The 15,503-nt window shown below is 39.7% G+C and overlaps 2 protein-coding genes across 6 annotated transcripts in view; one reads left to right on the plus strand and one right to left on the minus strand.

The window, feature by feature from the left end:
• Positions 1-60: 60 nt before the first annotated feature.
• LOC103709724 (uncharacterized) lies at positions 61-11,790 on the minus strand. Of its 2 annotated transcripts, none has more exons than XM_088722789.2 (5): positions 11,519-11,790; positions 8,845-11,427; positions 4,203-6,005; positions 1,148-1,400; positions 61-1,043 (listed from the first exon to the last, which is right to left on the minus strand). In XM_088722789.2, the coding sequence occupies exons 2-5, from the start codon at positions 11,281-11,283 to the stop codon at positions 493-495; spliced, it is 5,046 nt and encodes a 1,681-aa protein (XP_088578915.2). In that variant the 5' UTR covers positions 11,284-11,427; positions 11,519-11,790; the 3' UTR covers positions 61-492. The 2 variants fall into 2 exon arrangements, with proteins under 2 accessions (XP_088578915.2, XP_088578916.2); XM_088722790.2 differs by having other exon boundaries at positions 4,203-5,714; positions 11,519-11,723.
• Positions 11,791-14,404: 2,614 nt separating this feature from the next.
• Positions 14,405-15,503, plus strand: part of LOC103720862 (3-hydroxyisobutyryl-CoA hydrolase-like protein 3, mitochondrial) — a 39,175-nt gene continuing 38,076 nt past the window's right edge. For 2 of the 4 annotated variants that reach the window (XM_088722794.2, XM_088722795.2), the window contains exon 1: positions 14,405-14,818. In XM_088722794.2, the coding sequence (XP_088578920.2) occupies positions 14,419-14,818 (400 nt within the window). In that variant the 5' untranslated portion in view covers positions 14,405-14,418. The remainder of the gene's footprint in view (positions 14,819-15,503) is intronic. The other 2 variants (XM_088722793.2, XM_088722792.2) reach the window with 2 other exon arrangements.

Below are 15,503 nucleotides of genomic sequence, written 5' to 3' on the forward strand. Positions count from 1 at the left end.
GCCCAAATGGCCCTACATATCACCACATTCATTCATCAGATAAGAATTGAGCATCAAATGTGAAAGAAAACTTCCATCATGTGTATAATAATTCGGAGCCAAATGTACTATTGTTTGAGAACATTTTCCACAATAAGGTAGAAGTGAAGAGGGAGAATTTTCTGTACAAAAAGATTAGCAACCAAAAAAAACTACACCATCTACTTAATGGAGTGATAGACTCCACCGTCTAATGACAATAACTATAGCAGAAAGCTAAAATGGTTAAACGAAGCAGCTGAACCAAAAGCTCAAAAACATTTTATCTGACTCGGCACAGCCCCAATGCAAAAGTTCACTTGGAAACCACCATTTATGACTAAAATGTCCTTTCTTGAAGGAGATACATGAGCCAATCTCCATGAAAAGTCTTTGTCCAGCAAAATGGTAGAACGTGTTAAAAATCAGGTGTGATATTCCTATGCTCAAGAAGCCCCATGATTCTTTCCAATTTCACCAATCACCAATCAAATCCTTTTCAGATGCTTTTATTGCCTCTGCAGTCATAACTGCAGCCAAGGCTCTGCGAAGTGCAACATCAGCCCTGTGCAGCAGTCGCTCAGCTTTCTCTCTTTTAAGCTTAGCCATATTTGACGCATGCTGAGCTGCACCTGATGCATCCCGCAACCTGAACTCATCAATATCTGCTCGATGATTTGGATACCCATCACCCTGTGACTGCTTTGTGTTGGGCCAACCATGCATGTCAAGACCCCATCGGTGAAGTCCATTTCTCTTTGATTTTGGATTATATGAGAAAGGTGTTATTTCAGAATCCTTGGGAGATGGAAGCATTACCATCTTCTTAGAATTACTTTTGTTAAGCTTTGGGTGTGGAAATCTCTCTAAACCATCATTTGTCAGCAGAGATTCTGTTCTTGCACTATCCCTTGGCGAGAAACTGGTTGGAGACTGATGCCAATGAAAAGAATCTGAAGATTCACAGCTCGGGATAGAAAATAAGGCCCTCTCCTCTCCAATGAAAGGTCCATTCAATTTTCTTCCTGATACCACAAATAAACAAGAAATACATAACAAAGAGTTATAAACATTAGAAAAATGAGATAAATATAGAACATGATAAAAGACAGGATAAACAAAAATGTACCATGAGCATGGAAAGCATCCTGCTCTCTTGCAAAAGCATTATGGTGGCCTGTGAACATTAGTTTTTTATGAGACCTCTGCTTAGACCCTTTGTTAGGTACTTCCAAGCCTCGTGGCCTTAAACAGAAAGCAAACATGGGAGGTTTCTTGAGCAAACATGCCTTATCTTGACACCCATCAGATGAGCTGTGCATTCTGCTCATAGCTAATTCCCATTCTTTTAATTGCTGCTTGTAAAGCTCCCATAATGCAGGCTGCACAAGCAAACGAACAAAATTTGTTAAGTTCATGCAAGTCACTAAGGGGAGGGGTGGAGGAGCTTAAAGAGTATCTTCTGCCTGGTCTTGCACAAAAAAAAGTGTGTCGCTGCAAATCTGCTACATGACGCATGTGCTGCTGACAACCAGAGGTACAATGTGTCCAAGCTTTTCATTAAGAAAAAAGGAGAAAAAACGAAGCAAACATAAGGTCAAAGGATGGAAATTCCAAAAATTTAACTCGCATCGCCATGATGGGACTTCCAACCGTTATGGCATTCCATTTAAAGCCATCAATAAGTCATTATTAAATTAATGTTGCTTTAAGCTTGGCCAAGCCATTCTTGTTCTTCTTCTTCTTCTGGAAAGAAGTCCACTAGGAATGCTGCCTTCTGGGTTCGAACCCAGAAACTCTCACTGGTTGCCTTGGCAGCCAAACCACACATCTTGTTAAGCAACAATGTTCAGAAAAATTCTAACAAATGGATCTCCAAAAAACAATCAAAATATAAGATCTTCTGAATTACTGATCCTTTTACAGTGAGAACAGGTTCACACAGCCAAATGATCTTGAAATCCTGGCCCAGGTCTAGGATGGGGACATAGGCTCATGATCAGCACTCCTGCCCGAGTTTGCTGACCCATCAGGACCTTGCTTGTATGGTCAAGAAGAACTTTTTAAAGAAACATATCTTCATGACACCTCAATGAAAATGCTAATACATCTTTAGTAAAGCACATACATTTCAATGTCAGTGCTCACCCTCTTTCTCATATGTCAATAGCCCAACAACCAAATATCCCATCAAAGGTTTGTTGTGCTGGTACCGAAGCCCATACTGATTGTCAACAATATGGTACGGTACGGTAAGCAACCATGCGGTTCTATTCCGAGCCCATATCGACACAATAGAGCCGCTTTTGAGCCCCCTATCTTCTTTGACACACAAGAACAGAGGTTGAGCCCCTATTTCAAAATGGAACAGGAGTGGAATTGTGCCGATCCACCTCCGGTATGGCTCGGTACACCCCGATCTAGGCGGTTCAGGGCAGTACAACATTCCTTGTTCACATCCAAGCTAAGAAAAGGACCAAAATCTTGGAGGCAAATGGAAGGCCTAGTTTGACCTAAGGCAATGCAAGTTATTGACTAATATAGACTAAGTCCAAGGCGGATGAATCATGCATGAACAACGTAAAAAAAACATGGGCCAAGCTTGGCATTGTTGACGTAAGCAAAAGTCATGAAAACATCTAGCACCATCAAGAGTGAGGGTGCGATCAGCTGGATAGAACCCTCGTTGGCCCAATGGCAATCCCTAGTTATATATTATACAACACAAGTAGAAAGAACCTAGAAAAGTACCTAAAATGGAGGAAAGCCCTATATTCCCTAAGATTTAACAGGGAGCAAAGATGAAAGATAAGAAAACAAAAATTATCATGCAAACACAGTAAAAGATAATATATCAAGTTCATGATAAAACAAAAACCATAAGTAAATTGCACGTTATAAAATGTACCGAGGAAACCAGCAGAATACAAGTTTCATGATAATATAAACAAACAATTTGTCGGGTATCATAATAGAACTGCAACTGTAAGTAAACTACAGCACACTTTAAATCCACCAAGGAAAACAATACAACATCTGGTCAGACAAGGTGACAGCACCACAAGAGATATTGGAGACAGAGGAAGGAAATAGTCATTATTCCAGTAACACTCAGTTAAAGGGGTCTATTGCCTTGCCTAATCAGCAAGATCCCTTATCTAAGATATTCTTGAGCATGTACACAATAGCAACGGCAGAGCTAAAGTTTAAGCTTAAGTGCATCATAGATTACCAACATGCACAACAATAGAATTTGGGTTGTATGAAACACATGGTAAAAGAATATATTAGTGCATGATGGTTTTACGCCAATTTCTTGAATTGACAAATAATCAAAACAAAGTAGGCATTCCAAAACATTCAGCATGCATGAATTTTCAAATGGTAAAAAGTGAAGGAGTAAATTAGTCATAGAACCTCCAACTAGTGAAGACAATAAGGAAGCAAGATCCATGTCAACCACTTCATGTGACAAATCAGATGACATCAGTCTCAGGAAATTAAGATGTTTCTTAGCCTAGAATCAGATGAAAATTGTCTGGGCAATGTAAAAGAGAGAAAGGGTTGGGTGGGTTGGGGCGAAGCTGAATGCCAAATCAGTTGGTGAAACTGTTTTTTGTTCTGTGGACAATAGCAGATAGATGTGATATGATATATAATTTGATAGCGTAAATAAGAGAAGGCATCATTTGCAGATCTGTTATTATAACAGCCAAACATGATTCAGAAGATCTAATTGGAAATAGAACACATGTAATCAGAAACCATGCAGATAAAATACTGTCACCCAGACATCAGCAAAGTTAGCACTTCCAACCTTCTGAACAAAACAACATGCTGGCAGTCGGTCACTATGATAACTCAACTCAACTAAGCCTTAATCCCAAACTAGATGGAATCAGCTACATGAATCTTTTTCCTCCATTCTGCACAGCTTAGGCAGTCAATCAATATGTATGAACAAGTAAAAAGATTCATTGCTGACGGGAGAAAACATACATATTATGCTGTTATGACTACTTACTGAAAATTAAAACAAATAGCTAGAATTACTTGAAAGAAATTGTTGCAGAAAAATATACAAGATAAATTAACTTAGTTTCTCAACATTTGAATCAAATTTCTGGGATTTAAAGCATCCATTATAGGATCAGAAAAAGTAAAGTAAGCAGATGAAAAATCACCTGAAACTGCCGAATCAGAGGCAAGCCTTTCTTCTGTCTCTTTTGATGCCAGTGCTCATGAATAGCTTTGACAACATCTAGTGGACCAACATCAGCCATGAATTCCTCTATTTCATCACTTGTAAACACATTACGCTGTTCAGCATATGCAAATTTCTCAAACATGTCCATGACCCTTTCAAACAAATCTTCCGTGATCTCAATCATTGTACCATCATTAGAATCAGAAGAATTTCTTCTTGTTGATATCCACTCCTCATCACCACTATCCATGTCATATAACACATGAGCTGGATCCAGCGCCATGTCAATCTCTGTCACATCTTGCTGAAAATATTTTGATGGATTTCGAACAAAAGGCATGTCAACAATGGTGTCATCACCATCTGCAGTCAAGCAAACACCTGGGATAGGAATATTTTTAACAGAGGCAGCCCTAATGTTCCGATTGTAGCATGCTTCATGCATTTGTTTGAAAAAAGACCACTGATTCCTGTCAGTAAATTCCAAGGTCCAATCCTTTCCTCCTTTCCACATCATAGCATGAGTGTACCGATTTGTTGTCCCAGGCTGCAGGAAGTGGTGTACCTTATGGAAATATTTGGTAACCCCTGAAAATTTTACACAAATCCTCCAATTCTGCTGATCATCAGACTCAAGTACAACCTGGGCTCCACATTCTCTCCACCCTCTATCTGAAAGCGTAACAAGGACATTTGCATCACAGGTCAGTGACTCCCAATAGCTCCGAGGATTTCCCAAGCAACCAGAAGACCTCTTTACATTATTGTTTTTCATTTTGTTAATGGTATGTGCTTTGCGGTGATTGCTTTGGGGTTTTAAACCATGTTCACAGCCTCCAGAGGACAATGAATAAGATACCTGTGTTCGAGGCTTCTTGGAGCCACTAGCAAAGCCATTTTGCACAAAATCTTCTGGCCATAACTTTTCATGGTGACCAAATGCACATGAAACTGAAGAATGACGATTGCGATGCCATATGCTTCTTGGAGCTGTTGGATTTGCACTATATATTGCATGCTCATTCATTTCCCAGACCAGATCAGATGCAGGCTCAGCAGCTTGTGTTCTCTTACCAAATGAATGTCCCTCCTCCACTTGGTCAAGCAATTGCACTTGGACATTGGTAGCATTCATACAAGAATTGCACCCACCTTCAGACTTGTCTGGGGAAAAAGAATCTTCAGGATATGAAGAAGATGACTTATCAGCACCTTTCCATGACTCAATCTGGCATTGTAGCCTTTCACGTACATTGACAGTCTCACCATGACTGCTGTTCTCCACATCTCCATGACCTACAGAATTTTCAATCACTTTAACCTCATTACTGCCAGCAGTAATGAGAAGGTCATGAGAGGATTTCATCCAGTCACTATCACTGGTAGCAGAGAGAACATATGTTTCTTGCCTTCCAGAATTGGCAGCAGCCTGGCTCAAACAGGTTCCCCGGTTCTCATGTGTGACTTCAGAAACTTGGTCAGAAGGTTCCTGAACAAGAGAGGAACCATCAGCTGCCAATTGGTCACCATTATCTGGAGGTTCTTGTGAAGAAATTGTAGTGGGCTTTTGAGAGAAAACAGAGGCTGCATTGTTCTCAATCAGAAATTTGACATGAATGCTCAGTAAAAAGGAAGGTAGAGCAGGTAAGAAAGAGGTGCATTGAAGAGGACCACCATGTTTCTCATCAAGGTAACAAACTGTAGGATTTGTATTCAAATAAAATAATTTATTGGGGATAAGCCCCTGTACAAGGTCTGAGCAATATCCTTCTGAGCAATCCTGCATACCAGAAACATACAGAAATTTACTTGACAGCCTATGAGAACTTGCAAAACCAATACCCCAGGTCTTGACATGACTACATTCTTAGTTGACTGACAAAGGTAATAAGAACTTTCATGAAAAGAACAGCATCTTTTCTAACAAAGAGAAGAATTTAAAATGCAAACATATATAGATGCTAGAGATCATTTGAGCATAACAACTTCTCAAGACTCAAATATAAATCTCCCTGCTCCCAGAACACATCAACATATTGGCTGCATCACAAAACAAGGTTCATAAACTAAAACTTTGTTCAGAGGTTCTATAACAAGCACTAAATCCAACTTTGCCGAGCAGGGACTTTAACACCTCTTCACTTTTCTTTTTTCAAAAAAGGGCACCTTTCGCAATCCGATCCCCAATAAGATTCCCTTCACTTGTAAAAATAGATTTAGGGCATGTTTGGTTAGGAGGAGTTGGACTATAGAATGGGAATGGAATGAGTGACTCCCATTCCAATTGTTTGGTTGGGGGGAGTCCCATTCCCATTCCAATTATAGGGGTAAATGGAATGCCCCAATCCCCCAAAACCCAATCCCTACTCTTCCCTAATTTTCAAATTCCATTCCGATTCCAGTCACGAACCAAACACGTTGAGGGATATGGCCATTCCGATTCCGATTTTGGTTGTGAAACAAATGCGCGCTTAGGACTTCGACTTTGGTGAATGGGACAGAAACAGTTATTGCTATCCAACAAACAACTGAGTATGTTGATCTTTCTCTCTTAAATGGCAGTTGTAACCATAATTTTTTCTATTACAAAAGAGAATAGAGACATGGCCATCCATCTGAACAGTTTCTGATATGAAAGAATAAGAGATTAAGGTCATAACTATCACTTAACAGAAAGAGATTAATGTAATTAGTTGATATGGAAGAAATTATTTTATCCAATTTACCAAAAATGAAGTGCTAAATATCTTTTTTATAACAAAAAGGGACTGTTTTGAGATAGGAATGGGAAAGGGGGACTCAATATGCCAAAATCACTCTCAGGGATGGCAGACACCACAATCTTCTGATCTAGTAATAACAACAATATGGTTTCAGAGACGATGAAGGTAATTGTATCAAGTTTGTCATGCTACTTTTTTGGGATAGGATTGTTTTGGGATAAACATTGTCAATGCTAAATATCTTTTTATAACAGAAAGGAGCTGTTTTGGTAGAGGATTGGGAAAGCGGGGCTCACATGCCAAATCTCTCTCAGGGATGTCAGGCACCACAATCATCTGATCTAGTAAAAACAACAATAAGGTTTTCAGAGACGAAAAAGTTATTGCATCAAGTTTGTCATGCCACTTTTTTGGACATTCTTCCTCAATTATGTAGAACCAGAATGCCATAGTTCAGGTTAAAACTACAGGCATAATGCACATTGAAGTTTTATAGATCCCACAGTTGGTTTTTACACTTAGCATGCTGGCTTCACTCGGTAACAGCTCTATTGCCAGGTACAGAACATGTGAAGTGGCACGAAGAATGAAACAAAACAAGAATATGAAATATGCTTGGAGATTTATAATATTTGATATCTGGTGTTTACTTCACACACATATAACTAGATGAAGCTCAATTTGTAGACTGGAAAATATTCAGTAATTCAAACTCATCATGCAAAATGTAGGTCTCCTATCGAGTCACAATTAAAAAAAAAAAAAATTACAGCTAGAAATAGTCAAGCTTTATTGGTTAATGCTGATCAGAGATAATTCTACATTTTAGCAAACAAACTGCATAACTTACCAGCAATAAGTATGGCACCAGAATAGGAGTCCATGTAGTTGCGGACTCGACATACGTAGTTGGCATATACACTCAAAAAAAAGAACAGACAATGCATAATTCAATATCAAGTAGAATATGCTGTAATAGATACAACATGAAATCCACCATACCATAAGCAATGGCCAGATTATCTCTAAAAATCAGAACATATCCATTATTAATATGCTTCAGCACCATATCTGTTTCCCAACTATGAATTCCTCATTTCAGGAACAGCTTAGTTTTCAGCAAAACTACCAGATGAAGTGAAAATGTGTTTCCAGGGAAATATGCACCAATTCTCAGCAAAGCTTTCCATGAAGACTAACTGAAGGTGGATAAGCTAACAAAACAAAACATTTTTCAACAATTTTGTCCTGTTTGAATAAAGCATAAAGTGCCATAAACAATAGAAAACGCCAACAAGGGCTGGAACGTGCCAACCCTAGTTGCGCACAGTTTCAGCTGATGCCAACTATTTCAGCAAATGCATATGGTCAATCCAACAGAATCAGTCAATTAAAACTTGTCTGAATAGATTGTGCAAACAACAAAAGTAAAGGTTTTCTTTCTCCTAGATCTTTTTGACAAAACTTCACAATTTATCTAGTAGAAAATTGAAGATTTCATCTTTTAACCACAGAACAGTATATACACATCATCTATTAGTTGCAATGACCGAAAATTAAAGATATAATGATTGCAAAATTTCTGCTATCTTTTTCCAACTATTTGAGTGTATTTTAATTTAGTTCTTCAGTTAACGCGCCAAAACATACATCATAAGAATCAGGCACTTGAACGAAAGGTCAGAATCAGGATAATGCAGCCCTAGATGACACAAATTATATTTATATTTGTTGTGCCCACAGCACAACCTTCATATCCACTGGATCAGGATATTGCATTATCTATCATATGCTAAATGATAAAATTTCTAAGAGTAAGTGAATGGTGCAAATATTTCAGGATGCATTACAAATGCTTATGAAAGTTAAAAGGGAAAAAAAGAAACAACAGAATACCTCAAGGGAAGCTGGGTCCTTAAAAACCGAAGTGCAGAGTATTTGATCACTTTTTCTTGGGAGATTCTTGATGTTAGAATATGTGATCTCCGCTACAGGTAGCTCCCTCACTTTCATGCAATGCAGTTCAAGTTTATCTTCCAGGCATTTCCATTTCGATTTATTCAGCTTGAAGAAGCTGTATAAGATGATAAGAAGCTCCCCTCCTTGATCATGCAGGCCTGAAATCTTGAACCCAATTGAAGTGCAGGGCATATCTAGATCTATGAAGTTGCTTCGATCAGTATGTTGATAAAATGTGCTAATGATTACACACAGTATAGATACTGCCCACTTTAAACACCCCTCAAACAAGAAAATCCTTAATCCTTGAGCATCATCAACAAAAATTAATTCCATATGAACCATTGGCCACACAAGCATCAGTTTACCACACTGCAGAAGAAAATGGGTCCGGCACAGCCAAAAGCTTTCAGCTCCAAATGCAAGCTCATGAACATACTGAGTTGGCAACCTCAGTTTCAATGTAACTTGGTTCACTTCTACTGATGTGCTGATTACATTCAGTCCTATAACTGTTGCCCTGTCAGTGGCAGAAGCAAGAATGCTGATTGCCCCAGTTGAACTACCACAAGCAAAGTCCTGCTCCAGCATATTGTTGCCCAAACCATCCTTTCTATAGCGAAAACGCTTCCTGAAATAAACATAAGATAACTTCCTGTCTTCGAAACCAGTTTTGCCCTTCAGCACCGGTGCTTCAGCAATGCCCTTGTCAATTGACCTCTTTGAAACATCAGATTTGGAAAATAATTTATTTGATCTCAAATCAGATGGACTCACAGCCATGTGTTTCTTCATCTCCAACGAAATGGATGGCTCAAAATCCTTAAGTAGATTAGCTCTACCCTGCTTCTTTATGATATTAGCTGGGGTTGATTTCACTCGGCGAGTTGACCGAGCCAACCACAAGATAATGGGTTCCGACTCCATCAAGCTGCCTATACCACTGTCATCCATAGCATCTTTCTCTACTTGTCTACTCTTCAGTTTCTGTTCCAACCCAGAATTCTCAGAATTAAACTTGCTTCTGACTTCACTAGGGAAAAGCAACAGCTTGAATCTCTCATTTTGAAGATTAATCCATTCTTCATCACGATCATCATATTTGACATGGTGCAACTTTGTTATAGGATCATAATCCTTAACCAGGCCAAAATACCAACTCTTGTCCAGAGGCCAAAATACTTTAATTCTCTGTTTGACAATGCAATAGGGATCCATATCCTTAGAGCAGACCTCATAGAAATGACGACGCTTCCTGACAAAACTTTTACCATTGCATTTCCTTGGGCGCAACACCCTACCTGCAGCATCCACAGGAGAAGTTTCTATCACTGGATCCTTCAAATTCCGATGAAATGATTGCAATAATGATGACCTGCTTGCTGATTCTGTTGTAGGCAACATCCTGTTCCTTGAGAATCCTGTACACCTTGGATCAAACCGAGATGAAAGCATTCTGGCAGCATTTTGTTCCAGGTTCTCCTCATCGTCGTCCTGAAAATCCCCAGCAAATGGCTCATCATTGTCGATCAAAGGTGCTTCATTCTCAAGATTAATCTCTTTGACCACTGTGGGCTGCTGCTTCTTCCTATTTTGGACCTTTCCACTGCTAACCTGAATGGAACTGGCACTTCCACCTTCAATGTGAGGAACATAACTATTTCTACTGGATCTTTTCTTAAATTCATTAAGTTTCCTCCTCTGCCTACCATTTGACACCTGAGACTGAGGAACTGCAATGATGGATGGTTCCTTGTTCCAAACTTCTGCACTGCTCTTACCACATTTGAAGTTACTCGTAGCTCTCTTCAAGCTGACAGGATCTTCAGATTTTTTACACCTTGAGATGCCTCGTGGTCGCTTTGGTATAACTACACTGTCAACCAACCCACTCGAGTTCTCTAAGTACCCAACTTCCAGAGATTGGCGTTTTTTCTTCTTTGATGATGCTAAGGTAAGATCATTTCCCAAATGTCTTGCCTTACCCTTTGCAATATCCAAACTGTGCGAAACACCACTTATAGTGCTCGCTTTCTCACTCGTTCCACCAGCAAAAACAGAACCATCCTGCTTTGGTCTTGCCGTTTTCAGATTGTTGCGGTGCCTCTTAATGGCAGGTCCTAAACTGCTCAAAGAGACCTCCTTTCTAGTCCTTTTACTCCTTAATTCCTCAAGAACAGAACCACCATTATCATATGAGGAACTCCTTTTCCCCTTCAAAGCTTTAGCGATCTCTCTCGCCCCCAAAAGCTCCTTCTGAGCCCATGATTTTCTATCAGAACCCGTTGGTTTCTTCACATAAATGCTGTGGAGATTAAAAGGTCTCGAGTTCTTGGGAATATCGGGTACCACAGGCTTCTCGATGCTGAGTTCCATCTACAGACCCTCAATCCAAATGAAGGCAACCAAAACCCCCAAATTTTAACATCCATCATACATGAGGCACCGATGGAAACCCTAATTCCGGATCTAACAATATCATTCCAGCCATATGATCCCAAAACGCACCGCAATAGAACACTGAAAAGCACGGATACCGATCAAAACCCATTTTCCGACCGATCTCCCAGCAAAATCGAAACGATCAAAGCAAAAGGGGGAAACCACATACCTGAATCAAAAGCGCACATCTGGAACAAATTCTCCCACCGATCGGCTCCAGACTGTATGGGGAACCTGGTTCCCCGATCAAATCCGACCTCTCGCGCGAGGAAATCCTTCGATTTATACGACTTCCTCCAAGGTGATTTCCGAACCTAACCCTAGATGGAAAAAGACGAGCTAGGGTTTCATCGATTTCAAGAGACCTAGGGTTTAGAAACGGAAAAATAGGAAAAAAAGGGAAATAAAAATACAACTAGCCCCACCACCACACCCCCACCCGAGGACTACGCAAGACTTGTACGTCGGATCTTGATCCGACGGCCCGTACGTTTTTACGACGAATGAGGGCCTGATGGCATTAATGATGGTCGAGATTTTCTGGGGCGATCTAAAAAGAAACGGACGGTTGAAATCAATTTCGTGGATGACGTCGACGGTTATGATGCGAAAGAACGTTAGATAGATTTGCGCGGGGCTGACATTATTTACCTAAAGGTTCGTCGACGCTTTACCTTTTCCGGTCGAATCTCGGAAAGAAGTGCCGCTGGTTTTAGAGTTAATTACCCTTGATGCCCTTATTATCTCTTTCAAGCAGCAATAAGGACAGCCCTCTGATTTTAGAAATTTACAAAATTGTTCGCCTTTCCTCGAACGAAGTCTTTGGTGTACAGTGTACAGCGATCCGGCGGACTCGGGCTGGGCCCAGCGGGGCCCGGGTCTCTCTCTCTCTCTCTCTCTCTCTCTCTCTCTCTCTCTCTTTTTTCTTTTTTTTTTTTTTTAATGCATCCGTAATCCGGATGTTGCAGGTGTGGGCTTTGATGGCCGGACCCTGAAACGGTTGCTTGCTAACCGCAATTCAAAAATTTGAATCCTTCTTATAGCTTCCATCTATTATTACTTACAATATTTTTATGAAAAAAATCAAAAAATTGAGTCTTTCATTAATACTTATTCATATAAATTTTGCTTTTAATTAAAAATAAAATAACTTAATCATTACATATGTCACATCCAAGTACATACTTAGAATACATGCGACAAAGAAGAATAAATAGCTTGATCTGCTTATCTCCTGCCATCTCATGCAAGTCTTTTTCCATATGCTCCTTTCAATAAATGTGCTACTCTTGTTTCTTCTTCTGAAAGAATTTACATGAAAAAAAAATTTAATTATTAAAAATAACAAGAGTAGCTCGGGAGATTATTCTATATCATGATAATACTTAGAAATTGTACGAGATAGACATGTATTCTTGATATAGCTGCAGAGATATATTAAAAGTGAAGATACGGAGACCATGCCCTCTACATCGACAAACAGTATTGTAATATATTAGGGTTTAAAATCATCTAGCCAAGCTTCAAGTTATTTAGTTGACCTAATTCGTCAAAAAATATTCATATCTTAAGTTGAGTCGGGCCATAAATGTTCAAGCTCTATTTTTTTCTTACATAAACATGCATGAGTATTGTTGTGGTTCAAATTTGGTCCGAGGATGACCACGCCGGAGGAGTCAGAAGAGCTGCTGGTCGGCGCTGAGGTCTGCTTGGCAGGAATGGAACGGTTCGATCCATTCTGCCCTCTATTAAGGATATTAATAGGTAAATTGTGGATTTTCACTATTTTGGGAGCCAGAGACCATCCACAACTAGCTTGTTCGTAATCTAGAATCAGTCATGATGCGCCGTGCTCTGGCTCGTTTTGTAATCATGCAAGCTTGAACAAACAAGGTAACAAATTAAGGCCAAGCGATTCATGAACGACACAATTCACCTGCAGCCCTGGCTTGTTTTGCCCCACCTGGTGATGTGGCCTATAGCTTCTGGCACAACATACGTGTGGTTTAGGGATTGGAATTCGTGTGACCAGTATGTTCGGATTTTGACATAGGTTTGGAGTTTCGAATAAACAATGACTTGCAGGTGCATGATATCAACGGAAGCCACATAAGCATCACAAGGAGGTTTTGCAGGTGGTTCTCTCTTTTGTTCTACAATACAGCTCAATAAGGCCTGATGAGTGTAGAATATATAGCATTATTGTTTACATATGATAGTAGGTGGCCTAAGCATGCATATAGCTATAAAAGTAAAATTGTTTACTTGGTTTGCAACTTGCTCATGGTGATAAGGTCCTAACTGCAGACAATCTTCTCAGAAGGAATTGAAAAAGACCTGATTCATGCCTACTCTGCAAATTGGAAGATGAAACAGACAAATCGTGTGTACTCTCAGAAGGAAGTCTAAGGACTCAAATAGTAGAATAGATATGAGAGGAGAAAAAGGAAGTCTAATGTGCATGCGATGGAGGCACATCACTATTGTTCTTTTTTTAATGTTCGGGCTCGGGCCGGAGTTTTTTGCATGAAGGAATAATTGATTTTTTTTTTAACATTAATTTATATACTTGCACATATCTTAAAGCAAGGGTTCTGCGATCTAATATTTTATCCGTGCCAAGAAATATGAATTCTTGTGAAATGTGCATTAGTCTTACGACAGACAAGGTGTATCTTTTGCACGGAAAAATAATTGAATTTTTTTTTGTGACGTCGGCTCCCATTTTGCACAAGTCTCAAAGCTCTCCAATTTTTTATTTATATACTTTTACAAATCTTAAAACAAACCTGCACAGCTCTTAAAGCAATCACTACACTTGCACTACTCTTAAAGCAACCGTTGAACAATGCAAGAGTCTATCGTGAATCCTTGAGAAATAACCCTCGTCCGCCCACTGGAAGGGAGCTATCAACGCAATGACCATAAATATCTAAATCTGTATTAGACTTGCACCAGACAAGGTAGGGATAAAATTAGTATCCGTATAGCGTCGGTATTTTCGGACATGCGTATATTCTATATGAGACGGAGGCAGAAGGGCAAGAGGCGGAAAGAGCCAAGAAGCGTATGTCGGTAATAACATTGCAGAACTTCCCACAAATTTATGGGGCACCTTTTCGACTCCTTTCTCCGCCTCCTTTTTTAAAAAGGCCGGAGAAGAGCGGTTCCGGAGAACTCTTAACCAACCTTTTATCTACCTCCACCACCATGCGAGCCTTCTTCTCTCGGTTCGCCATCCTGAAACACTCTCATTCTCCTTTCTTTGCGATCCCCCGCTCCAAATCCAAATGCTTCTCCCGAAACCCTAATTTCGTCCCCGTTGATCCCCGAAGAACGTCCGGCTATCCTCGTGCTTTCGCCGCCATGCCGGGCTCTGCAGAAGATTTCGTCAAGGGGTGCGTCTTCCCCAATGGCGTTGCCGTCATAACCCTCGATCGTCCCAAAGCCCTCAATTCGATGAATCTTGGTTCAGTTCTGCCTCTTTCTTTCTCTACACTTGTTTATTTTTCAAGAATTTTATGTGCATGGTTTCGGTTTGAAATTAGGGTTGAAGATCTTCTGTTTTACGAGTTCTTGAATTATAGACAAATACGAAGGGCTGGGCTGGCTTCCATGTAGGGAAACATTTAAGCGAGGAGGTGTGAGAAATTGGGTTCAAAATTAGAACCTGGCCAATTTTTGAAACGTCGTGTTCTCAGTGAAATGAGGCATTGTTTTGGGGCTCTTGGAGTTCCAGAACGAAACAACACGGGCTGAACTATTGGAAGTGATCAGGGACAAGTTCCAAGTTATGTCTCAGTTACTCTTGGAGTTCTTGTTTACTTTTCTTTCTTTTTTTTAATAATTTTTTTAATTATTTTCTTAGAAAAATAATTCGATCACTAAAGCCCTTAATGCAGTGGACTTAAAAGTACTTCAATATTTCTTTTTCTAATTCCTTATTTCCAATTTCTTCTTGATTTATTTATTGTCTTGCCAATTCTTGAATACATTGAAGAATTCTGCACGTCAAGGTCCCCTTTGAAGCAAGGGTTTATGATCTCCTGTTTTACTACCTCTAGATTTGATAGCAATTATGAAAAGCTAGGCCAAGCAAGAAAGTTGGAAAATTCAGGATTTGAATTAGGCCAGGTTTTTGGGTTTCCACATTT

The sequence above is a fragment of the Phoenix dactylifera genome, chromosome 5 (assembly GCF_051530095.1).
Source record: "Phoenix dactylifera cultivar Ajwa chromosome 5, Ajwa_hap1_PhDact_Kaust_v1.1, whole genome shotgun sequence".
NCBI classification, from domain to species: domain Eukaryota; kingdom Viridiplantae; phylum Streptophyta; class Magnoliopsida; order Arecales; family Arecaceae; genus Phoenix; species Phoenix dactylifera.